Source organism: Ursus maritimus, unplaced genomic scaffold (genome assembly GCF_017311325.1).
Source record: "Ursus maritimus isolate PB19 unplaced genomic scaffold, ASM1731132v1 scaffold_5, whole genome shotgun sequence".
Taxonomy (NCBI): domain Eukaryota; kingdom Metazoa; phylum Chordata; class Mammalia; order Carnivora; family Ursidae; genus Ursus; species Ursus maritimus.
In genome coordinates, this window is record NW_024426663.1 from 33,432,284 (window position 1) to 33,459,179 (window position 26,896).

Here is a 26,896-nt window from a genome sequence, read left to right on the forward strand (position 1 = left end):
TACTTTGAATGTATCCTGCTGTCCCCTTTCTGGCCTGCAATGTTTGTGCTGAAAAATCTGCTGACAGTCTTATGGGGGGGGGGGCGGTTCCCCCTACATGTAACAAGTGGTTTTTCTCTTGCTACTTTTAAGATCTCTTTAACTTTTGATACTTTAATTACAAACGTCTTGGTGTAAGTCTCTTCGGGATCATCTAATTTGGAACCTTCTGGTCTTCCTGGATCTGGATGTCTGTTTCCTGCCCCAGGTTAGGAAAGTGTGCTTTTCTCCACCCTCTCCTCCTTCTGGAACACCTATAATGCAAATGTCAGTCTGCTTGATGTTACCCCTCTAAGACCCTTGAGCTATCCTCACTTTTTTCATTCTTTCTGCTGCTTTGACTGGGTGAGTTCCACTGTCCTGTATTCAGGCTCACTGATCCCTGCTGCTTCATCTAGTCTGTTGTTGAACACCTCTAGTTTCTCAATCAGGTATTGTATTCTTCAGCACTGTGACTTACATTTGATATTTGACGCTTTCTTACATTTTCTATTTCTTTGTTAAAGCTCTGTGTCCATCCATTCTTACCCCAAGTTCATCTTTATGACCATTTCTTTGAACTCTCTATCAGGCAAATTACTTACTTCCATTTCATTAAGGCTTTTTTTCTGAGGTTTTATCTTGTTCTTTTATTAGGAACATTATTCTTTCATTTCTTTATTTTTGCCTGACTCTGTTTCCATGTATTCGATGAAAGAGCCACCTCTGCCAGGCTTGAAGGAGTAGCCTCATGTAGATGAACCTTACCATTCAACCTTGCCCTAGCTGCTACTTGTCTCTTGACACTTTGTGATTATCCAAGCAGCCTATTCCTTTTTAATAGCTCCCAATTGTTGAAGGTGTGCCAAGACCTGTCATTATTCCAAAGGAGGTAATCTCGGCTTCTATACTGAGACTGATTGGAAAGAAGCCAAACCATCAGGCAGCAGCTTTTAAAGAAAGCAGATATACAGAGTCTTGTCAGACCACAAGCATAAGACCTGCTAGCCACCAGACAGGCAATCTACAGGTGTCTGCTAGGCAACAGGTGGAAAAACCAGGGCTCCAGACAAGTGTATAAGCTTCTTTGTGGATGATACCAGCAAGCCGTAGCAAGGCAGAGGGAGAGTGCAAAAATGACAGTGCTCAGCCTATGTTCCCTGGATGGTAAAGACGGTGCCTGCTTTAAAAAAAGAAAAAAAGAAAAGAAAGAAAAGGAAAAAAAAAGGTGTGGAATAAAAGAATGTATATATATGGCACCTGCCAGCTTTCACAAGTTAGCACTAAAATGCTGCCCGTTAGCCCCTCTATCCCTGGAGAATATCCCTCTAGGCCCCTACCTCACTGGCTTACATTTTATGATTAGCAAATGAATCTTTCACAGATAGTCTGGGTACCTTCTGAATGGCTGCTTCTGCCCTGGTCCCTAGGGTGAGTGAATCTGTGTGAGAGCCCTCTAAAAGCTGTTTCTCAGATCACTATAGCCCTGGGTATCAAGGGCATAAGCTCTGTTGCTTTCCAAAGACAGATGTTGTGGGGGCTCTTCTCTCAGGTACATGTCTTAAAAGTTGGGATGCCTGATATGGGGTAGGAACCTTTCACTCAGGAAGAAGCTCCAGGTTTGTGAGTTCCCTTCTGCTTGTGGATTGCAGTGCTGGAGGTGGATCTGTGGGGAGACTGGGTCTCAGCCTCTCCTGCATGCTCCCTTTTCTTCTTTGCTAATGTGAAGAATCGGTTGAGGTAGTTTTCAGGTCTTTTTTAGGGGAAACTGCTCCAGACACAGCTGCAGACGTGGTGTGTCCATAGAAGGAGGAGTGTTCAGGAGCCTATGTTGCCATCTTATACTACCTCTCCAACTCTGATTAGTTGTGGGTTTTTTTTTTTTTTATCATCAATATCTTTTCTGCATTAGAATTCCTAACTGGTTATTTAGAAAAGCTACTAATGTTTGCATTAAACTCACCACTTTACTAAAAGCTCTTATAGCAAATAGTTTTTCAGTTGATTCCCTTGAGTTTTCCAGGAATACAACATCACTTGTAAGTAATAATATTTGGGTTCTTCCTTCCAGGATTTATTACTATTTATTCTCTTGTCTACCTGTTCTAACACATCCAGAAAAATCTTATACCGTTAGCGAGCATTATAGGTGTCTTTGCCATTCCAGACTTTAACTGCTTTATGTGTTTCATTATTAAGACTGATGTTATCGGTCTTTTCAGGTTAAGGACAAATTCATGTATTTATATTTGCTCAGTATTTTAATCAGGAATAGATGGTGAATTTGATCATCTGTTTCCTTTGGCTTAACAGATTTTATTTTGAAATATCTTTAGGGATGCCTGGGTGGCTCAGTCGGTTAAGGGTATGCCTTTGGCTCAGGTCAGGATCCCCAGGGTTCTGCAACGGAGCCCCGCATCGGGCTCCTTGCTCAGCGGGGAGTCTGCTTCTCCCTCTCCCTCTGCCTGCCACTCTCCCTGCTTGCACGCACTCTCTCTCTCTGACAATAAATAAAATCTTAAAAAAATATATAAATATAAATATATATATACACACACACACACACACACACACACACTAGCTTAAAAAAGGAGAAAAAGAAAGAAATATCCTTGAATTTCTGGAATAAACCTCATTTGGCCATGACCTATTACTCATTTAATTTGTGAGATTCTATTTGTTAACATTTTGATTAAGGACTTTTACAAGGATAAGACACTCACCTGATACTTTAATACATCTACATTATAGTAAGAAGCAGCTGGATTCTGCTCTGATAGCTTCTTGAGGTAGACAGTAACAGCTTGCATGTTCATCCAAAAATCTTTTGTGTTAGAATCACACTGTGATGGATCACTGTATGCATAAGAAATATTTTTGTTATTTTAACTGACTTAGCTTTATCCTTTGCCTCTGTATTGTCATTTGGTGACCTGGGAAAGACTAGTAGGAATAACTCAAAAGTTAGGGGGATGAAGAAGAGAACATAGCAGAAACTTGCTTGAACAATGAAATAATGCACAGGAGAGAAAGATTTAACAACTACCACCACCATCACCCAAAATACACACAGGCAGCAGCAGAAGGCTGTTTAATAATAGTAAGTAGTTTTGGTATTGTCACCCAACTCAATGATTATTGCTTCAATAAAGAAGGAAAAGTTTTACAGAAATGTCACTTTCAAAACAAAAGTACACAAACCTGAACACAAGTTGTGCATTTGGAAGAATCTGCTCTAGTCTGCTGATATTTTTCACCCTGAAGCATAGCACAGCTGGAGACGGATTGCTAGTGAAGACTTTAATAATTCCACTCGGGAATGATATTGTCATGTCACCAGTGATCTTCACAATACACCTGAAATTAGGGAGTTGGAAAATTTTAAGTGGTGTATATGAGTCGTTTAATATCCATTTAAAACATACTTGCTTTTAAAAGGACACATAAAATCTTTCATAATTATGGATGAATTATTGTTTCAATTTAATTATTTAAAATATGATTGTGTGTGAAATGGCATATGCATGTATCATCCACTTTGCTTAGACTTAAACTCCAAACACAAATGCAAACATAAAGATCATATTCCTTCCCTTGTTTGTGGAAACCATCCCCTGGCTGTCCTATAAGGACAATGCTTCCCTGGTAAAACTATCCCCACTTGGAGCTATTTTTCCCTGTAAACCCCTCAGAGTCCTGGGCCTGACAGTGGCAGTGGGAGATGTCTTCCCTGCTTCTCACTGCCCCTTCCAACTCTCAATTCCTACTTCCTTCCTAAAAACCTCCAGCCTCTTTTGTATCCCAAACCATCAAACTATACTACTTGGTATTCCATTCAAGTTACCTTCAATACTCCCTTTCATTTTTCTGAAAATTTTACCTCTTGGCCCATTGTCATTCTGCCTCTGTACCACTACTCCTATCTTCATTTTTAGTGATTTCAATATCCACATAGATAAGATAATCCTCCTAATAATCTGGTCACTCAGTTCTCAGCCCCTTACCTCCAATGATCCTGTCTTCCAGCCTACCTCAGACACACCGCAGCCCCTCCAACATCTCAATTTCAGCCTCCCCACTACTCTAATGGCCGCTTCCTCTCTTCCGTCTAGTACCATATCTCCAACAAGTCTCCAACCTCTGCAATCCACTGTTCCTACTACCTTTTCACTCATCCCTTCAGATCCTCATTTCCTGGTCTCTTGGGATTTCCTGGTCCATCATAATGCAGTGCTACCTCTTCTCACACCTTCCTTCTCCTCCAACCTGCAGTATTCCTTCCCCCTACTCACAGCCATTGACCTTACTTTAAATTTTACTGAGTAGATAAAATCAGGAAAGAACTTCCTCATAGTCTCACAACTGAACTCCTACTTGACGCTGTAGCCATACCTTCCCTCCTGTTTCAACAGATGATCAGTCTATGCACCTAAGGCCGATCTCACTGCTTCCGCACTGAAGCTCATCTCCTACATATCCAAGGACTTCACTACTCATGGAATTGTACCCTTTCCTGCAAGTTCAATTTCTTCCCCAAAATAATGGATCTTTCCCATTAGTGTACAGACATACTAAAATGTATATCTTTAAAAAACAAACTAAAATTAATACAAACTTTCTTTGATTCTATCACTTCTCTGCTGCTACCACTCCACCTCTCTCCTTTCACTTGGAGCAAAACATCTTGAAAGTTTTCTATACTAGTTCTTTCCAAATATAGTCATATTTGCATCACCTCCTGCTCTTGAACTCCCTCCAAGCATGCTTTCATCTCCAACACTCAACTAAAATCACTCTTGTGAACGTCCCCAATGATCTCCATAATGTCAAAGGTCCATTTTTCCTGACGTAGCATCAGCATCAGTTATAGCTTCACACCGTCCTTCATAAAAGGGTTTTATTCACCTCATTTCTGGGACACCGCTCTACTGGTTCTCCTTTACCAAATCACTGTCATCTTCCTGTTTTCAAAACACTGAAGGAAGCCAGAGAGTTCTCATCAGATCTCTTCTCTATTCCCTGAGGCCTGTGGCTTTCAGGATTGTATACAAATTAATCACTACTAAATGTTTTCTCTCTCTAGTCTAACACTATTCCCTGAACTCCAAAATCATGTATGTAGTTGTCTTAATAAGTACTTCCAATCTCCTCCCTTAGCAGATCTTGACAAACCTTGTTTTCAAAAGGAATTCAGTATCTCATTATTACTCACCATTTCCTCAGCTAATAACCTTATATAAGCGGCCATCATATCTCACCTGGACTGCTGCGCTTAACCTTCTCTCTCTGCTTGTACTCTGGCTCCTTCTAGTTTGTTCTCCATATGCCAGCCAGAGTGCTCCTTCAAAAACCTAAGTAATCTCATCATTTCTCTGCTCAAAAGCCTTCACTGGCTTCCCACCTTGCTCAAAATAACTCCAAATTCCTTACCATGGTCTACGATTCCCAACCTGATCTGGTCCCTCTAAGGACTTTGACTACTCCCTTCCTTGCTAACTCCAACGTAGTGACATAGTTCTCTTTGCTTTTCATCGAATATGCCAAGCATGCCTCTACCTCAGCTTTTTACACTCAACTGGAATGCTCTTCCCTCAGGCATCTGCATGGTTTGCTCCACAATGTCTTTGAAACATCTCCTTAAATTTAACATCAAAAAGGTTTTCTCTGATCATTTTATCTTAAAAAAAAAAAATGTAGCCCTCTATTGTAATTCTGTCTCCTCTTACCCTAGTTTTTCTTCACGGCATATACCAATACCACTGCCTTTCATGTTGTTCAACATACAATTGTCCATCAAATACTCAAGTGTGGAGGATACTTTAATAAAGAAAACAAAGTTCTTCTCTAAAAGTTTTGCATTACCGTAAGAGAAAACTAGTAAGCTGCTTCTTGCATGATAATACAAGCTTATAATAGTGTCTTACACGTGGTAAGCACTCAAATATTTGATGAATGAATGTATGTTGAATGAGTATGGTTATACATGAAAAGTAGGAGTGGTCATTCACCAGAACATTTTCTTAAAAGAAGGGGGCTAAACTGATTCCTTGACAAGAGTCTCATAAAGGAGACCTATATTCTAGGTGTCTCTGGCAAAACTTTACCAAAGATACACATTACATCAAGATTCAGAGTTCTATACCCTTCTAGTTAGCTGCCATCATCCTGCTCTAGAGATATGTCAAACAACGGATGGGTCATAATGGTCATAAACCCTGGACAAGAATATAAGTAAACTGGGGGAGGGGGGAAGCCATTACTACTGCTGATTATAGTGATGGTTTTGTTTTTGTTTGTTTTTTTTTTAAGAAAGACAATTGCTAGATGACTATATTTGATAGCAAAAAAAGGCAGGTTAATAAATAACAGAAAATTCTATTATAGAATCAAAATTAACTCTGAAAATTAACCACTAGGCCTTATGCCCACCAAACACATGTGCGCGCGCGCACACAGACACACACACGGACACACACACACATCTTTTTAAAACTAACTTGGTGGGATCTGCTCCTTTAAAATAGGCATTAACAGATTCTGTGAGGGCAACTGCCACAGGTAAGGTGTCTTGATTTCCAAGGCTAACAGGGCTGGGACCTCGTGACACACCTAGAATACATACAATTCATTTGTTAAATCCTACAGAAAGACATTTATAAAATAGCAAGACAGGTAAAATCACAATGTTAGCTTGTCACAAATGAATCTATTACTGGTTCCATTGATGGCCTATATATAAATCTGAAGGTTAAGAAATAGAGCATAAAACACACTGGAACATAATACAGAGGACGAAAAAAAATCAGGAAAACATGTCACACTGACTTCTTTTAAATAAAATGACACTGAACACTTAGGTTAAGGAATATCAGAAGGAAAAAACCTTTCCCCGGAAGAACTAAAACATTTCTTCACAACCCTTCAGATACTAAATTGTTTTGGGTTCTCCCAATCACATATGTCAGGGCATTAAACTGGATTTTTTAAATTTCAGCTATTTCCATCAGTTATTTCCAAATGATACACTACTCATAATTCTTTCATTTCTTCTTTGTCTAATTCTTACATCTTATTTCCTTACCTATTAAATGGGACTAATGTTTTTTATAACATTCCTGACATAAAGTTTACTTAGATAATATACCTTTAGAGTCAAATCATATAAGTATCAGTTTTTTAAAAGAATAATAAAATGCAAACAAATTTAACCTATGCATGAGTTCAGGTTTGTTTTTTTCTTTAACCTAAGCAAAGTTTCTGGTTTATTTCATAATAGGAAAATTCCTCAAAATAGCTGACTGCCTTTCTTGGCAAATGTACTCTGCCCATTTACACCTTACCACTATTGCTACTAATTGGAAAGTGGAGCATTTTATTTAATATATAATAAATGATGAAATTTTATAAAAAATAAGCCAATAATATAGTTTATCCAGTTCTTGTACTAAGAATGAATAATCTAGGTCAACATGTGTCTCTGAAATTTGAATATATGCTTTCGGTCTCTAAGTGTCACACACTGTTCACAGCCACCAGGTATTTTTATTTCAGGTAACAGTACCTACAATGAAAGGCAGAGTTACTTCTGAAATACCTAAAATACTAATTCTGACAAAAATCAGTACTAGCTCTCTGCCTCACAAGTGACCCTGAGATTCTACAGGGAGAAAGATCTTTTGTTAGCTTTAACAGCCAGGAAGATTTTGTGGTATTTGATAATTTGAAGGAATAGGAATTTTGACTTAGAAGGTTCTTCATAGTTAAAAAAAAAGAAAAAGCTCAGGGATGAAAAATAAAGCAATATAAGAACTGCTTCTAGGCCAATGGGAAAAATAACTGCCCCCACCCCGACTGTTAAAAAAACAAAACTTAAAATTTCATATGAAAATTAAAAACTCAGTAAAATAAAAATCTCAAAAAAATCACAACAGCTACTATTTACTAACTCTAACATGTGTCCAGCACTCAGCTAAGGCGGCATGAAAAAAAATGCTACCTTTTGGAACCAAAAGTAGTTTTACAAAGCAGGAGCATACTTAGTGAATGAGGGATGGCTAGAAAGATGAGAGGAGATGAAGATGTGTCTAGAGAAACGTGTAAGGCCCAGATCACAGCATGGAGGACCTTTAATTTTCTCCTTATGGCACTAAAAGCCACTAAAAATGTTTAAGAGAAACATGGCTACATTTTTCATTTAGTAGGATCACTCTAACACAGGGTGGATCCTGGAATGAAGAGAAAAATGTCTGTTGTCAGGGATTCAATTTTGGATCAGGTGAGAGATGATTAATTGAAAGATAAGGGGGCTGATCAAAGGCAGAAGTTTCAGGTATGTGCATAAGAAAATGTTAGGTGAACAAAGCAGACTAAATACAGATTAACTGAATACAACTATGAAACACATGCTTGTGCACTGGAAAAATTTTACTGTATGTGTGAATTAGTTCAGTGAACTTAAAAAAAAATACATTATTCTAGAGTCACCAGAAATTCAAAAAAGTGTATTTTTTGGAAGAAGATGAAAGCTATTCTTTTTTTTTTTTTTTTTTTTTACTAAACAAAACTATATTCTCAATATGAATTTAATCTTTTCCCTTAAACCACCTACAACATATGGATATTTACATAGTCATGGGTAACATTAATGTCTGCTCCTACTTTGACATAAAAAAAATCAAAAGAAACTTACATGTTATTATTTTCAATTATCCAATTTGGGCATATAAAAGGAGAATTCTTGAAACAGTCTCTGTAAATTGTTAAGCCCATTACTGAAATCGTGGCAAGTAAAAAAAGCACTGAACAGTAGGGGAAAAAATTCAAAATCCACTTAACATCTTGGCATATCCCCTTTAGTATTTTCTATGCATATGCATAGTTCAAAAAAATGTCTGACATAGGAAATATGTAATCAAGCCCTTAAAACAGTATAGAAGTCTAAATTTATAAGGTACTATTCAGAATAAATCCTTTCTTAGAAATAAAAAATTCCCTGTCTTCTTTAGAAGGATATCATGTGTTCTAATTTTGGTGTCATTGTAAACAACCGTATGTTTTGAAAATTCCAAGAGCTTATAAAACTGAAGCAAGAAGTATCTTCCTGTAACAATCAATGGATAATTTTGTGGAATTCCTTTCGGCTCAAGATTAAAAAACACTCCCATTTATTTGCCACCTTTATACCTCTAACTTCACCTCACAATATGGATGGCTTTCCTAGGACAGCCTTTGTTGTGGGAGTTGAGCTATTACCATTTTTTTAACTGACAGTCTTTCTGCTTCTTTTCTAATCACTTTTTCTCTGGTTCTGACAACCTTAGCAGTAAGACTTATGGACATTCCTTAGTGTTGAGGAGGAAAGAAAAGCAAGGAGATGGAAGGCAATGCAAAAATACTGTAGGTTTTTGTAATTGGGGAGTTGATATCTATAGATCCTGTACAGCAACTGGACATAATTAGTACAAAATCGAGAAAGTTAAACCTTAGAGTTATTCTTGACTTCGGAGACAGGATACACTGCTGAAAAAGGAAAAATGAGGTAACGAAGTATTTTAGATACACTTTAGGATCATTAGTCAACACATACGTTGCTTCTCATACAATACCTTGTGAAGTCTCACAGTGCTTTTCAATTTCAGAGAGTGTTCCAATCAAATTATCATCTTCTATCATATTTAAATAAAACAAAATATTGCAGGAAAAGAAAATATTTTCAAGAAGAATAAAAAACAGAGCTGAATAAGCATTAAAATAAAAAAGTCAACTTCTGTGGTAGATTTAAAGTCCCTTTGTTGTACAAAATCCACATTATATCCCACCTGCCTGTATCATCACTATCCCCTACCTGTGGTTCTCCTATTGCCGGCACTGGCCCAAACTAAAATATGTGCCTACTCTATCAAAAACAGTTTCCATCACAAACTGAAATCCTTCTAAATAACCTAGAGAAAGTGGAGAACTAAAGCAAATTTTGGTTACCCAGACCACCTAACTTTTAGTCATAAAAAAACAGGTGGGTCCTTTAAAACAGTGTGCAAAAACCAAAAATAAAAAAATCACACAAAGAAAATAGAAGATTAAAGTGCTAAATACAGCAAATAGAAAAACTTACTAGATGTATTATACCTGAAGTCGAAAGAGAGGAAAAATGATATGCTTGTGAAGGTATATAAGACGGTAACATGTTTGGACATGTAAAAATCAAATAAATTTTAATCTCATGTTAGCTTATATAATGTTATTTTTACAATGGCCACACTTAGAAAATGCATTTCTCCTTTCTGAGTTTTGACTAATCAAATTGGATATAATTAAATCTGCTTACATAGGGCTATTATTCTCAAACTGAGCAGGCATCACAATCACCTGGAAGGCCTGTTCAAAAACTGCTAGCCCCACACCAAGTTTGGGATTTTTAAACAGTCTCTATTTCTAGTAAGTTCCCAGGTAATGCAGACAGATGGTGCAGGTACCAGGATCACACTCTGAGCACTACTGGATTATGCCGAGTTAGTGGGCATCAGTGACTGGCATTATCAAAGATAAACTCACTACTACTTAGCAGCACAGACAGTTCTAATTTTGATGAGAATTTGTCACTCCCACAACACAGCAGCTTGAAGTGGCTTTGTGCGTTGTTACACTAACAGTGGGTGAGAAATGTAGTAAGGAGGGCACGGATTGCATGGGGCACTGGGTGTTATACGCAAGTAATGAATCATGGAACTTTACATCCAAAACCAGGGATGTACTGTATGGTGACTAACAAATTATTATTAAAAAAAAAAATTTGTAGAAAACCTTAAAGTGAAGACAGAAAAATGTCTTGAGCAAAATCTAGATGTAATAAAATACTGGATATATTTGGTGGGATTTAGGTCTATACTCTTGTACCCTAACATCTACTACTTTTACATCTTTATGACTTAAATTCTTGGAGAAATACTTAATTGCAAGCACAAAATTCCTTTCTTAAGTTGAATCATTATTAAAATAAAAAATCCAAGGAATGCAAGTATTACTTCACATTAGAAAGGACTGCATTATATTTCACCTTCGCACATTAAACTGGCCAGTTTATAAATAAGATGTACTCCTCACACTGTTAAAAAAAAAAAAAGTCTCCTATTCAAATAGAAACTGTGTAACAGAAAAGAAAAACGTGGCTAATTTGATAATACCAGGTGTGTTTCCAAAAAACCAAAATTTCTAATGTTAAATTCTTCATGATCTCATTAAAAAACAAAATTCAGCCCGATCATACTTGGGATGCTCACTGTCACATGGAAGCTATGATAATCACTTACCTACTGTTGGAGTATTGGCAGCACTTAATGAGGCTGAAGATGAGATAGAGGAAGAACTTTCTGCCCGGGCTAAAGGAGCTGCAGGAGGTGGGCTGGTATTGGAAGTTACAGGTGGGCTGAATGGCCTGGGCTTAAAAACAAAAAGTTATTTACCAAAATGCTAGAACAATTCTTCCTTATAAGAAAAGATTTTTAGGTATCAGGTAAGATTAATTTTAATATATTAAACCAAATTTATTGTTTCTTATAACTAAAAATAGAAATGCCATAGGTCAAATCATTTTCAAGAGTAGATTAAAGCTGAGAAGGCTATTGTAAAATAATGCTGTCAAGAGAACCTTATACATGGGACACTTTCTCTATTTCAAAAAGTATGTTTCAGACAGATTCTCAGAAGTTAAACAGTATGAAGACTTTTCATACATACTGCCAAACTGCTTCCCAAAAGGATTATTCACTTTACTGCCTATAAACATAAGAGAATATTTCTCTGCACCCTTGTCAGCAATGAATGGATGAGCCCGAGAAGAAGGAAAAATAATTTTTAAATTGATAAAAATAAGACTGGCATTTTGCCTTTTAGGAGTTGTCTGTGTTAGCTTTCTCTGATTTAGTTTCGGGAGGGCTTAGTATTACCTGAGCTTTCACTAATCCTTTGCTTTATTTGCTGCAAACCCTAAATCTTGCTTGCCCTTTATTTTCAATATTTACAAATGTGTCCATTTTCTCTTTATAAATCCTTGCAATGCTTCTTCATTGAGACAGTTTAACGCATAAAAGAGGTTTGAGAAAATCTTACTTCTGTCTTCCCACCTTTCTAAACATAAAAACAAATACAAAAAATAGAACTTCAGTTCATTTCTTTTACCTGGGGAAATGGATTTTTCCCTTCCACATTCCTAAGTGTTCCAATAATAGATGAGGAACACTTCCTCAGGGATTTCATTTTTTAAAATAAGGCATATTTACCTTATTTAAAAATAACCTTTTCCTGCTTGTAAAAGTATTAAGTGAAAACACTACTTATTTACAGCCTACTGTATGTCAGGCCATGGGTTAGATACTACATACAAAGCAGTGACTAAAAAAGATATTGTTCCTGTCCTCACTTATCTGAGGGGCATGAAAAACAAATGGCAGAAACAAAACCCTTTATAAGCATTCATACACTCAAATTAGTTAACTCTTGATTCTATAAATATACACTTACAGATACACACTTAAATAAAAATTAGATACCATCCAAAGTGTTTTATACTACGTAAACCCTCCACTCCTGCAATTAACTATTTTTAAACTATTAGTTCCAGATAATGGCTTTTTAATGACTGATAATGATGACTAATAGATTGAAAAAATATAGCAAGGTATAAAACCGCAGCTCCCTGTGTACACAGATGGAAGCAGCACAGGGCGTGAGGCCAAACACATGGTAAACGCAACAGCTATGTGAAACCTGCAAGCTTAGAAAAAAGTCTTGAAAAACTACTGTGGGGGAAATTTCCCCTTCTAGCAACATGGCCTCATGACCAATATCATGTCGCCACATTTTTATGATATAAAGTACACATTCTAAACTGTAAAATTTTTTAGGAAAAGACAAAAACGCCCATTTTTTCAAGTGGTTTTCTCTGACTTTGGAACAGCCCTGTCCAGCGCAGGAGCCGCTAGCACTTGAAATGTGGCTAGTCCAAATTTGAGATGAGCTTAAAGTATAAAATACATAGATTTTGAAGACTTAGCACACACAAAAAGAAAAGATACTCCCTTTATACTGATCACATTATAAAATGATTTTTTTTAAATAAGTAAACAAAATGTCAATCTGTTTTTCTAGTAGCCACGTTAAACAAGTAAAACTTTAATATATGTTGCTGCATGATGTTTCTATTGAACAGCACTTGTTAAAAACAGCAATTTCTAAACATAAACATGCATCAGAATCACTCGGAGGGCCACTTCACGGAATTTCTGATTTGTCTGGGGTAGAGCCAGACAAATCACCTACCAAGATCCTAGGTGACGGTAATGCTGCCGCTAGCCTGGGGACCAAACTTTGAAAACAACTGCTCTAGAACAATGAGGCACTCACTACAGGAGTGTGGAAGGGTGTGATTACAGACCCTGTGAGCATCAGTTTCCCCAGAAGAGCGCACATACAGGCATGCAAGGACAAGAGCACTCTGATGTAGAGCTGGAGAGAATTGTTTCTGGTGGGCAATACGGCAATAATAACCATCAAGAGTCTTAAAAATGTGCTTTAGCTCATGAATTTTACCTTAAATTTTTTTACTAAGGAAATACTGTCTGCAAAGTAGTAAACAAAAGGATATTCATTAAGACAATGTTGAATAGTGAAAACTTGGAAATAAACTAAATGTCAAATAATCACATTTCTAAAAACCTTTGAAAATTTAATGCTGACAGTGGTGTTACAAGTGGTGTTATTTATGCTCTGCAGCCATTTCAAAAGGTGCTCCTTGAAGCCCTCAGAGGGTGGTTTCTCGAAGGTTCACAATGCTAGGGCCGGGAGTAAAGGGTGAAAGATTCAAGTATAAAAGTCCCACTTTTACTTATTTAATAGATTCCCAACTTAAGATCATTTGACAAAGGTTTCTACCACTTGAAAGAAGTTTAAAATCTATGGAATAATTGATGAAATAGACAGCTCCAAAATATTTTCAAGTGAAGAATAAAAAATATTTAAGGTATGACCTTTGATTTATCATTCACAGGAACTTTTCTGAGCAATTACTTGCACTCCACAATGTTGTGTTTTACACCCAGTAACTCATTTAGGTCTCATACCACCTATTATCTTTATACCCATTTACCCATAAGGAAACGGAGACTCCAAATACATAAGTTGGCTAATGTTGCTCAGGTAATTAGTGACTAAAAGGTACTTTTTTAACAACTATGTTTTACTGCGTCTGAATAAATACTTAAGCACTGAAAAATTAATGAAAGGATATATATAAAAAGGTTAACTGAGTATCTTTGGGTCATGAAATAGGGAAGGGATTTTAATTTTCTGTTTTCTCTATTTCCCAAATTTTACATGATCTTTTAATCAGGAAAAAAAATCCCATGTTATTAAGAGGCAGTCATTTTTATATTTGTCAAATAATCATCATCTCCTTGGCAGCCTGTACCTAGAGTCTTTGAGTTCACTTCCTTTAGTCTGTTAGGGTAAGAGGAGAAAGATGTCACCATTTCAACACTTGGTGTTCCAGCCTTTTCATTTATTCATGAAACGTCTCCTCACTATGTGACAGGCATTATGCAAAGTATGAGACTGGCTAAGGTATAGTCCTGTGAAGGGAACACACAAGGAAAGTATATATAATGTAATTTGTGCACTAAAAGAAATATGAACGAAGTATATGGGTATAAGGAAGAGAATGACTACGTTTACTTGGGGAGGGATAATGATCAAAGAGGGCTTTAGCTAGATGATGTTTAGCTGGATCTTAAAAAAAAGAGACCAGTTTCCTACATAGACAACTGAGCGGCATTTCAGTAAAGGAAGCAAAATAAGACATGGATGCATAAGAGAGCATGATGTGTTTGGGGAACAGTGGAAGGTTTCAAAGGTCTGGAACACAGGTTGCAAAGAGGAGAAAGTTGGGCAGTTAGTCTGGTAATAAGGTAGGTTGTTGAGGCAACTTGATAAAAAGCCTTGTACATTCAGCTAAAACATTCAACCGCATGGATTATGGGGAACCACCGGAGATGTCTATCTGGGGAAAAAGGTTAAGCCTGACTTTTAGAAATGTAATACTGGCAATTAGTGTAAAACATGAAGCAAAGTAGAAGAGATGAGAGGCAAGAAGATTGGTTTGGGAGAGCCTCTGAATATAACTTGTAGATTTTAATTATCTGACAACTTTTGTAGGCCACAAGTTTTCTTGAAGCAACTTAACTTTGGTAATTCAGTTAAGTGACCTGAACTCCAGTTTCCTTACATATAAAACAAAGCTGGACTAGATGTCCTCTAGGATTCTCCTGGCAGTATACTTCTAAGCCCTAAGAACAGGCTACCAAGTCTTTCTTAGTATTTGACTTACAGCAGATTTACATGAGTATCGCTTCTTAATTGTGGAAGAATGGGTAATGAATGGTATTTTTATAATGTGCTAACTTTCTCAGGAATCTCCCTTCCTCCTGAACAATGTCTTTTTCCATGGGTATGATCACAGAGATAATATGCAGGAGTAAAGGAAATGTTGGCTGGAAAAACTTTTCTATACTTTGAAGACTTGAGTAGACAATTCCAAGTGCTTAACTGTAAAGGGGCATATAGAAAAGATATCATTTGCATCTTACAATCAAACAGTTATAATTAAAAAAAAAAAACACCTGAGTACATACTATTTCATTAATCCCACTGAGTTTGCCTGAAGTAAGCTTTGGTCTGGAAGCAGGCCTTGGAGGTGGGACAATGGTGCCTACAGAAAGAGGAGTTGTGGGCCTGGCTGGTAGGGGGAAAAAGAGAATTTGAAGAAAATCATTAGTATGTAGCAATCCTTACATAAAGACATTCTATTATAGAGGAACTCTTAGGACTCAAAAGCTCATTTTCAGGAGTTTTTAAATATATATATATATAATTATAGATATTTGTTGAAATACTGGGAAACTATCCAATAGCTTTTCTTGAAGCTAACAATAGCCTGGAAAAAATAATTTTCAGAACTGACACACATCAACTGTATTCCTGTTGCAATTCTTTATACATATAAAAAATAAAATCTGATCAATTAGCTAGTAAAAATAAACCAGTTGAAGGCTAAGGTCTTTAGTTTATTGCCAGTACATCTACTTACAGCCAGTAATGTCAGACCAAGCCTTTGAAGCAACACCATCGAAGTAGCAACATGAACTCTAAACAGAACACTTACCTTAAGTCAAATTAAAAGTTGAATCACACTGCAAAGTTTCTGGTGATAATTAAAAGTATTAAAAATATCCTATTTATGAAAAAGATTCCCCCAAGTCACTATAATTAATTTTTGGTAAGAAAACACCTTATAAAAATCCTATATAACATTCACTGCTCCTAAATCCTACGGAAATTTAACGTTCACTATTTTTCAACACCATCTGCAAGTTTTGCCACTTTATAAATCAGACACTAACCTGAGTATTCCTAATTAAAAATAATTCCATCATGGTAGAAATTAATGAAATCCAAGTGTACATCATCAAAAGTCAAATGTGTTAAAACAAAAGTGAAGAATGGAAGCAAATATGTTTAAATCTTTTTTTTTTTTAAAGATTTTGTCAGGAAGAGAGAGCACGAGTAGGGCGAGTGGCAGGCAGAGGGAGAAGCAGGCTCCTTGCTGAGCAAGGAGCCCGACATGGGAATCAATCTCAGGATCCTGGGATCATGACCTGAGCTGAAGGCAGATGCTTAACTGACTGAGCCACTCAGGCATCCCTGTTTAAATCATCTTTAAATTATTTTAAAGGATTTTCAAATCCCTTCGGTTAATTCTAGAAGGTGGGGCTGTAATTCAGACTGAAGAATACAGATGGGAAGAAATAGAAATCTTTATATTCTTTAAGTTTGCAGACGTGCAAAGGTAAAAAATATATGTAAGGCCTCAGTATATCCATGGAGAAACAAACTGAGGACACATGGTCACGGATGAAGGAATATAGGTGTGAAAGGAAGGAGAGTGGAGGCCACAGGAAAAGACCTAAAGAAAGGTAGTCACAGAAGCATGCAAGTCAAAGCGTGAGGGGGTATGGAATCTTTTAGGAAAGCACATCCTATGAAGGGATCATAGATACAAGCACAGTTCAAGTTGCTTGAAGGAAACAATAAAAAGCTGCTAAGAAACCATGTGTAGATTCTAAGGCTGCTGCCTTCTTCCAGTGAGCACCACTTCTTTCAGGCTGCGCTCCTACTTTAAGCGGTACACTGGAAGAAACGTGCACCAACCTGAGAACCGTAACAGTTCCCTGTGCTATGACATACTGACTTTAAAGACAGGCTCATCATCAATGAAAACAGCACTGACCGATACTTAAGTTATTTTAAGCTTGTGAGAGCTTAACATCGTGGAGACATGTAGACCTGAGCTTCATTACTGACAAATGGCCTGTCCGAATGGCATTAAGACTGACTCCAAACAAACCTAGCCTGGTAGAACTGTTACGGTTCAGCTCTTTCAAATTATCACAATTTGCTTTTTCAAATTCCAAATACATGCTAGTTTCAAGCTAAGACTCAATTACTATACATTCAGAAAAATCAGTGGGAGACAGTTTCTGTTGTACTCTTTAAGTTCCTTTAGCTGAAGGAGGGGAAAGCAGTTGAAAACCAGAAGCAACAGGAAAAGTCTTGAACAAAAGTATGAATCTACATAGCCAAATAGTTTTCTTGTTTCAGGTTAATATTTTAATCACTTGAAAAATGTAGTAATACATTTTCAAACAAAAACAGGAGTTCAAACTTTCTTATTAACCGAGGAAAATAAGTATGGGCATTAAGAAACTTAAAAAACTTAAGAGTAAAACTGAAGGTCCAAAATACATAAAGCCATAATTATTCCTGTTTTCTCAGAGGAGCAAAAGGTAACTCTTAACAGTTGGTAAAAGTCTAAACACTGATACATAAAACCCTCCTATGATAAATCTTACTGTCGACCGTCTCTTCTGTTCATGAATTAACTGAGCACTTGTGGTCTGCAAAAATTCCTTAAAATTATCTTTTCAGAAATATTAGACTAGTTTTTTATATTAAAACCAACACTGTTGTCTACCTTATTTCTATCACTAGCCAGTCAGGCACTTAGCTGAGTAACACAGCACTATCACCTCAATACCCTGTCAAATCTTTTGAGATTTTTACCATCATCCCTTTCCAACATGACTAACATTCTTTGAAAGGTAAAATAATTTGATACTATTTTTCAGACTGTATAAAAAGGTTTAAAAATGCATACAAAAATGAAATTGGGATCCCATTTACTATCCCATTTATTAACCTTTTGTTACTTTTATTTCCTAGCTACTACACATCAAATGGCCACTGAACAAAAAATGAATCATTTTTAACCTGAAGTTAAAAGTGACAGGGATGAAACACACTTGAGACAGCAAGAGGAAAAGCGAGAACTCTTTTGAAAAGGAAGAGACTGTGCTGAAAAAGAGTAGAGTTAGGAAGAAATTTCTACAAAACTAAAGCCTCTGTGATACCAATGTGAAAATTTTTATTCAATATTTTGAAAAAATAATTCATAAAAAATATTAAATTGAAAAACACTTAGAACCCTCGTCATCCTAAATACAAAACATCATTCTGACATTTTCACTAAACAAAACAAAAAACAGACTGTAATGACAACTCCAATTTTCCCCGTATACTTTCTTTCCTTATACAATCTATTAGGTTTAGGTTTATAAAACTAACAGCATGCCCATTGAGGAAGGCTATAATACCACTTTCAGAATATGTTCAACTACCTTTCATTGTTTCTTGCTGTTTAAGTATTAAATATAGATCACTGTTCATTCAAAATTCCAAATTGGAGTTAAGGTTGCCTAAAATCCATTTGTAATTTCTTTTAAAAATTGGTTTATAAACAGTCTAATTTTAAAATACTAGTGTTTTATTAAAATGTTTTGGAATGGCTTATAGTTAATATGTCACAGTGCAATGAACAGAACGAAGACTATTAAGATCCAGGTCTGAATCGATGCTTCATTATTTCCTATGAAATGATCTCAAGAAGTTCCGGATCATCTCTGAACTTCACCTTTTTTTATCTACAAAACAGGGACAATAAAATGGACTTCATGGAGCAGTTAATGAAGTGAATTTAAACAGAGTGTGTGTTAACTCCTGGCAGAGCAACATGGCAGGAACTCAGTCCATTATTTCAAGTTCTCTCCCCACCATTCCATCACTCTCCTAATCCCAAATACTGAACAGCATTCCTGAAATCCCAGAGAATGCTGAAGACCAACTTAAAGTGGATTTTATTTTCCTGCTTTGAACAGGCAGTGGTTTTATTAAACAAGCATTTTGATGCCTACCTGGATTGTTGGCTAGTGGGATTTTATATTTTGAAGAAAAGAGAAAATGAACATAGTCTTGACAAAACAACTACTAAAAAGCATTCATCAAGTTTTTTGACACGTTGCTTGGGAAGTGCTAAAGCCTTTCTGGAAAGCAGTTTGGCAATAAATATCAATGGGTATAACCTGAGACTCAAACGTTGTACTGATAAATTATTATAAGGATATTATAAAACATACAAAATCTATCCATGGATGTTCATAATACTAGAAAACTGGATGCAACTCAAATGTCTGGTAAGAAAAGACTGATTACATTAATGCACATCCATACAGTGGAATTATCCAAGAACAGTGAAAATTATTTGAGCACTGATAAGGGAATGATGCACAGAAATACATAAATGAAAAAAAGTGGTGTTTGTTTCATAAATTTTTGTTTAAGCCATAGGCTCTTTCAGCTAAGTTAACAAAATTACTTTATCTGGCAATATGAGAAGAATATTCTTGATCATTAAGTACAACACAAGAGATGAATAAATCAGGAAAAAAGTAGTGAATTCTTCAGTTTAAATATATATACCTACATTACCTGATGATGATGATGAAGTTAGTGAAGCTGAAGAAGATGAATCAAGAGATGGTCCAAACAGCGGATCCCAAGCAAGTAAATCGCTGGTTCCTTTCCTACCATGACATTTTAAAAATAACAATTTTACCAAAGGAGTATTTTATTAGTATAAAATCCACTTATTTTTATCTCATAGAATTGTAATAGCTAAATATATAGCATTTAAAAGTTGGATATTCTGCCAATGGAATATGTGAAGAAACTTAACAAATACCGGTTCAAATTAAAAAAAAAAATTTTACTATAAGCAGAACCTCCAGTAATATTATGTAAAATAGGAGACAGTAGAGAAGATTAATGTGCACCAATCACACCTTGTTATACTCTAACAGTCCCTGGGGTTGTAAGAACAGAAATCATTTCAGCTTTACAAATGAAGAAAAGAAGTACACTGGAGTCTAAATGAGCTGCCTAAGGACACAAAGGGACTTAATTCTACAGTAGTGTCAGGTCTGCTGATTCACAGCACCAAATCACGCACAGAAAATCAGGCAGAAATTTTATAAGGTCGGACTTAAGTACTTTTAAAAAAATCTTTTACCCTTTTCCTTCATCTTTGAAATTGTCAAGTACAGAAGTAAGCCCAACAGCTTGATATAAATTTCAAAGGTCTGATTACTATAGATCACACAAGGGCAGGACTTCTCCCTCGACAATCCACAGCCTGGGCCACTGAGGCAGTCTAGTGAAACATCTGCATCATGCATGTCTTTTTATGAGAAGTAATCAAGACTATGGACAAAATCACCAAGAGCACCAACTTTCAAAAAAGTCAACATGCTGTATAACCAAAGATTTCCCACCAATGACCCCTTGAAATCCACTGGACTAATTCCTCTCAGGATTCAACTTCCAGCTCTTTACCAAAAACTTATTTTTTTAAGATTTTATTTATTTATTCGACAGAGATAGAGACAGCCAGTGAGAGAGGCAACACAAGCAGGGGGAGTGGGAGAGGAAGAAGCAGGCTCATAGCGGAGGAGCCTGATGTGGGGCTCGATCCCACAACGCTGGGATCACGCCCTGAGCCAAAGGCAGACGCTTAAACGCTGTGCCACCCAGGCGCCCCACTTACCAAAAACTTCTATATGAATGTTTCTCTTTTTCATTTTAGTCATACACCTTTTAAGATGTCTAACCTCTAAAATCCTGAAGTAGGTGAACTCTGCCACCACCTCTTTTCTTAAATTATTTCCAGCTTTAATGAGCTATGACTGACAAGTAAAAAATTATATATTTAAGGTGTTAAAAAGATTAATACTATTAAAACAATATTTTAATGTATCAAACTGCCATTATTTAATAGTGTTTGTAAATATTAGAAAACAGGCTCATTACAATGAAAATGGTACAATTATCTATAAGCACATATCTAGTATCTCAACAGGCACCTACATGGACGCACGCGCCGCGTCTTACATATAAAACCTAGAATCACAACTGCATAAATTACTAAACACAAAGTTTTTAGAACACTGAACTTATCTTTAAAAATTATAAATGAATACGACCCACTGTGCTCAATTAGTGCCTAGCTTTCAAAGTATCAAATTATTTTAAGCTATCCATTTAATGAAGGCTACACTTTTATTTATGCAGAAAACAAATGAAAAGAATGTATTCTTACTGACAGATACTGAAATGGAAAACGACCCATGAAACACTGGCTTAAAATATTTTTTTCTTTTTAAAAAGAGCTAGCAACATGTTTTTTAGCCTTTTTAACTTGAGACATTTCCTTGTTTCGAAGTTCATGAAAAGGACAGTCTATTTCACACAGTCACAGCCAAAACTGAAGGAAGACAGAGAATTTCCATGAGAACAGTTGAAATACAGACATGTATGAACTTGGGACACTAGGCCTTTATTTAGAAGCAGTGAAGCCACCAAGGCCAAACACAGGTATATAAGGATTTTTTAAAAAATTATAGTGTCAAATGAGAATTTAAAACAACCAGAAACTCCACAGTGTTTTACAGCTTAAAAGAGGATGATTACCAACACTTGAACTGAAACTGCAAAGATAATAAAACTCTAGAAAAAAAGGACAAAAGAATGATATTTAATTCTAAACACAGTAAGGATGAACATATAGAGGACACAGTATTTTTAGTACAGTTGAACTATTCCGTAGGACACCGTAATGGTAGAAACACATGTCCTTATCCATTTGTCAAAACTCATAGGATATACAAGAATAAGAGTGAATCCTAATGTAAACCACAGACTTTGAGTGACAATGATGTCAGTGTAGAGTCATCAATTCTAAAATGTGTTACTCTAGCGGGGGAGTCTGATAGTGAAGGAGGCTTGGCATATATGGGGGCAGAAAATATATATGCAAACCTCTGTAGCTTCCTCTCAATTTTGCTATGAACCTAATACTGCTGTAAAAATAGTCTACTTAAAAATAAAACTTAACTGTGAAACTTACTCATTGGATGCAGCACATGGCTTTGATTTTGTTAGCTCTTCACCTAATTAAAAAATAGAAATATGAAAAAATTAATAATCTGAATATTTAAATGTTAAGAGAAACACTATATACATAACTCACTATGAACAATTTAAAAACTGTGAAATTGATAAGACTTTTTTAAATTATGAAGAAAAGGAAAATAAGACTTAAGTTTTCTAACATGCTAAGAATATCATCCATCAAAATAATAGCTGAATTTCTATGTCCTCATTTCTTCTAACATCTTTGGTAGGAAATTACTTAACGAAACTATCGTATTCATGAAAATAAAACTGTTCAGACCAGAGAAATATGGGCTAGAACTATAAAAGTTGGAACATATGCTGAAATACGTATTACTCAAGAATTATAACTGATGAATCATGAAAGCATTTTTCGAGTTCTAAGATGATTATTATATACCAAAAACAGGTACTCTTGAAAAAACAAGTTTTTATAGAAACCTACAGCAAGTCTTTATAAGACAGGCTGTTTTGCTCCCTTTTGCATTGGTAATGAGTCATTTCATTAGTAATGAGCAAAAGTCATGTCGGTTCATAAGCAACTTTCCCTGTACCTTAATGTCTTAGATTACCAACCAATAGCTGATAAATGAAAATACATCAAAATGCGTAAGTGCAGCAAACTATGAGGAATACCATACTGCACGTGATGCCCCTTCATACCACACTGTCCCACTGAGTTCTGTTTGGCCCCAAAGTACCTACTGTGCTCTTCTCCTCCATGTTTCTCCAATTTGCCCTTGTGTAAGTAACTGCATAAAAGCAGCCTGCTTTTAGCCTCGTTTTCCTGGTATCCCTCTATGAAGCTACTCACTATTTCTTTTTTAAAAGTAAAATCTTACTTTTAGTTTGGTATTTATTATACATTTAGGTCTTTTCAATTGTGCTAGAATTTTTTTTTAAATTCGATTTGAAAGAGACAGAGTTTGAGAGAGAGAGAGCATGGGTGGGGGAGAGGGGATGGGCAGAGGAAGAGGGAGAAGCAGGTTCCCCACCGAGCAGGGAGCCCAACCTGGGGCTTGATCCCAGAATCCTGGGATCATGACCTGAGCCAAAGGCAGATGCTTAACAGACTGAGCCACCCAGGTGCCCCTAACTGCACTAGAATTTTTAATAGTATTGATGTTATGGTTTTTATTAAGGCTTGTGTTTACAAAATTGCATAACTTTTGAGTTAGGAGGCCTCAACTCCATTTTTTCCCCACCTTTGTTATTTTTAATGCATGATGCTGCAGAAGATGTCAGCACACACAACCCAATTTTTTAGTATAATTAAGTTACTATACTAAAAAACATAATACAAATTGCAATTGTGATATGACTTAAAAGTAAGTAAAGCTAAAACTTACTCATCTCATAATGCCTTCTGGCTCATGAGGCACAGTTATGCCAGTTAGACAGTTTTAAAAAGAAGTTACTTTTTGGCTTTGTTGATTTCTGGAAAATGTTGTGGCCAAGTATTAAATTTGAAGGTATTTGTCTAAATGCTTAAAGAAATAACATACCTAAGTTGTCTGTTTAACGTTTGTATCCTTCTAGTCTGTTGTTAACAGTAGTGACTAAGAACAAACCATTTATTTCTCTAACTACATATGAAAGACTACAATAAGCTTAGCAAACTGCCTGATAAATTTAAGGTTTTATTTATTCTTTGACAGAGAGAGAGAGAGAGAGCAAGCACAGACAGGGGGAGTAGCAGAGGGAGAGGGAGAAGCAAGCTCCCCGCTACGCAGGGAGCCCGACACAGGAATCAATCACAGGACCCTGGGATCATGACCTGAGCCAAAGACAGACGCTTAACCAACTGAGCCACCCAGGATCCCCTGCCTGATAAATTTTAATAGACATAAAATAACCAATTTAAATGTCAGACTTACTAGATGAATTCCGATTCATCTGCACCTAAAACAGAAATGCAAACACTAAGTGTCATGAAACAAATAATTTGGTAATGAAATACTTCATAAAAATTTTTTTTAAATATATTTTTTATTTTTTAAGTAGGTTCCATGCCCAACACGTGTTTGAACTCACAATGATGAGATCAAGAGCTGCATGCTCAAACTGAATGAGCCAGGCAGGCGCCCCTACTTCGTAAAATATTACTGGGGACCTAATTTTAAGTTGTTTTTAGTGTATCTACTCAATTATAAACTACATTAAAAGAAAACTTTCAGGGTTCTATAGTAAAAGATAATACACGTACCTTTAACACTCAATAAAATATTTCAAAATATCAAAATGCTAGTACCTACAGCAAGATACTATGATCTGCTAATTTAAAAAATTTAAAACAAATACTTTAAAAATCAATGTTCAAACATTAAAAGAGTTTTTTTAAGTCAGTAGGTAAAATTATAAAATCTTGTACTTACTGGGCTGTGTCTCTAGTTGTACATAGAAAAAGAAAGACATAGTGTACATTTTAGAATTTAAAATACCTTATTTTCTTACACTCATAATTTGTCTATTCACTGAATCATACCTAAAATCTATATACCATAAAACACATGCAGAACATTGTTAAGGTAGGGGACATGAGTTAGATAAGCAAACTGGCCAAAAAATTTACTCAAACTATCCTCTTTTCAAACCCAATATTAAAGTTTTCTCATTCTTTTCTCAGTATGAAACTAGTATGTTCACCATTTTTTAAAAAATAGAAGAGAGAGGAAAGTACAAAGGACAAAATTTAAAACCATTATGTTTTCACTACCCACAGCTAGGTGCTTAATGTTTTGGTATATATTCCCCTAGGATTTGGTTTTTTTTTTTTTTACATATATTTTTTAAATTAGTTGTGCTCTTACACAATAAAAATTTTTAATGGTTTCATAACTTCTTTAATAATATAATTCATATAATTACATCTATAATAATTAGATATACTAACCTGGGCATTAATCTTAACGTTAAAATAGCAATGGTAGACTAAAACCTCACTTCAGAGCTTTTTGGTAGAAAAAATTTAAATCCTAAAAGTGCATGACTGAGAGAAAAACACTTTTTCCTAAATACATACCATTTAAAATACATAATTAACAATATGAAATGGGGAGAGCTTTTATTCTCCATTATCGAGGAGAACACGTTTAGTAGCAATTATGATGAGCATGAACAGACAGACTAAATTGTCATTCTAAGACATGCTTTTTTTCCCCATAGTTTAACATTCCTGAATTTAGAGTATGACATCAATGGAAATATTAGTTTTGGCGATTATTTTTTTCCCTCCCTCAAAAGCTGTGAAGTGTGGTACCTTAGAATTGAGGAATTTACCACTATCACTAAGAATTCCTTTATTTGCCTTTTTAAATATAAAATGTAAGGAAAAACAAATGTTGCAATTACAAAAGCATGCAGACATATAATTTAATCTTTAAATCCCTTTTTACAGAATTCCCATTCATGTAAGGTTCATAAAATATGGATGAAAATCTTTAAAATTTGATGAGGAGAAGATTAATACTGTCAGTTCAAATTTCTGAAACAAAGTGTTTATAAAATAAAATGGCAGGAAAAGGTTTTCTACATTTTTTGTTTCCTTGTAAAACACTTTCAAAGGGAAGCAAAACTAAGCCAAACTCAAGTTTATTTGCCTATATAAAAATTAGAAACTATATACCTCAATAAAACAGAAGAAAAATTGTAAAATATTTCCTTATCCAATATGCTTAACTGTTGCTAAATTAACCAGATGCAAGTAGATGAAGTTAAAAAAATAAAGGCTTCTATGTAAAAAGTACAAACTTGCTCATTTTCTTACGTACGGATATTGCTGGGGAAAGTGTGATATTTCCTATAGACACTTTTAATTCATCCAAGGAAGCCATTGTGTGATGGGAGTTATGTGGATGCATGGGTTTGATCTGTATCCGATACTTCTTTGGTTCTTCGTCTTCAGAATCGGAATCACTAGATGAGTAGAAATGGTTCTCTTTGGTATGTGAATATATATCAGTTAAAGAATTTAGTTTTTAAACGATCTTAACACATAACCAGTTTTTCACATGTTTATAAAAAGGAATATAAACCTTTAAGAGATAAGATGGACTTTAACAGAAACAGAACTAACTTTCATTAGTAAAAACATGTCAAATGAAGAATATGGAGTCACATTTTACTATAATTAAAAACTGAAGTCTATTAAACAGAATATTGTGTTATAATTGTCTACTTAAAGACACAATCCATAGGAATATCCAGATGATGAAAGGATATCATTCTGATTTGCTTCTGGTTTTATACTATAGCCTTCTTCATCTACATCAGGAATGTTCTATGGGAAGAAGAAGAAAAAGACTTACTGTAATGATGGCTTCAACTGCAGAAATACGAAAGACTGGAAAAACAGCTTTACCTTTTACAGCAGCTACATCATGTATCAAATAACAGGTTCATAAAATTAGTAACATTGGGGAAGTTCTAT

At 35.6% G+C, this 26,896-nt stretch overlaps 1 protein-coding gene across 1 annotated transcript in view; it reads right to left on the minus strand.

Moving 5' to 3' along the window:
- The window catches only part of FCHO2 (FCH and mu domain containing endocytic adaptor 2), a 110,026-nt gene that overhangs the window by 14,391 nt on the left and 68,739 nt on the right, over nucleotides 1–26,896 (minus strand). The window contains 11 exon segments of the mRNA XM_040622193.1: nucleotides 2,742–2,874; nucleotides 3,220–3,375; nucleotides 6,516–6,627; nucleotides 11,325–11,454; nucleotides 15,699–15,802; nucleotides 19,948–20,042; nucleotides 22,421–22,463; nucleotides 24,345–24,369; nucleotides 24,843–24,854; nucleotides 26,238–26,413; nucleotides 26,689–26,746. Coding sequence (XP_040478127.1) covers nucleotides 2,742–2,874; nucleotides 3,220–3,375; nucleotides 6,516–6,627; nucleotides 11,325–11,454; nucleotides 15,699–15,802; nucleotides 19,948–20,042; nucleotides 22,421–22,463; nucleotides 24,345–24,369; nucleotides 24,843–24,854; nucleotides 26,238–26,413; nucleotides 26,689–26,746 — 1,044 coding nt within the window.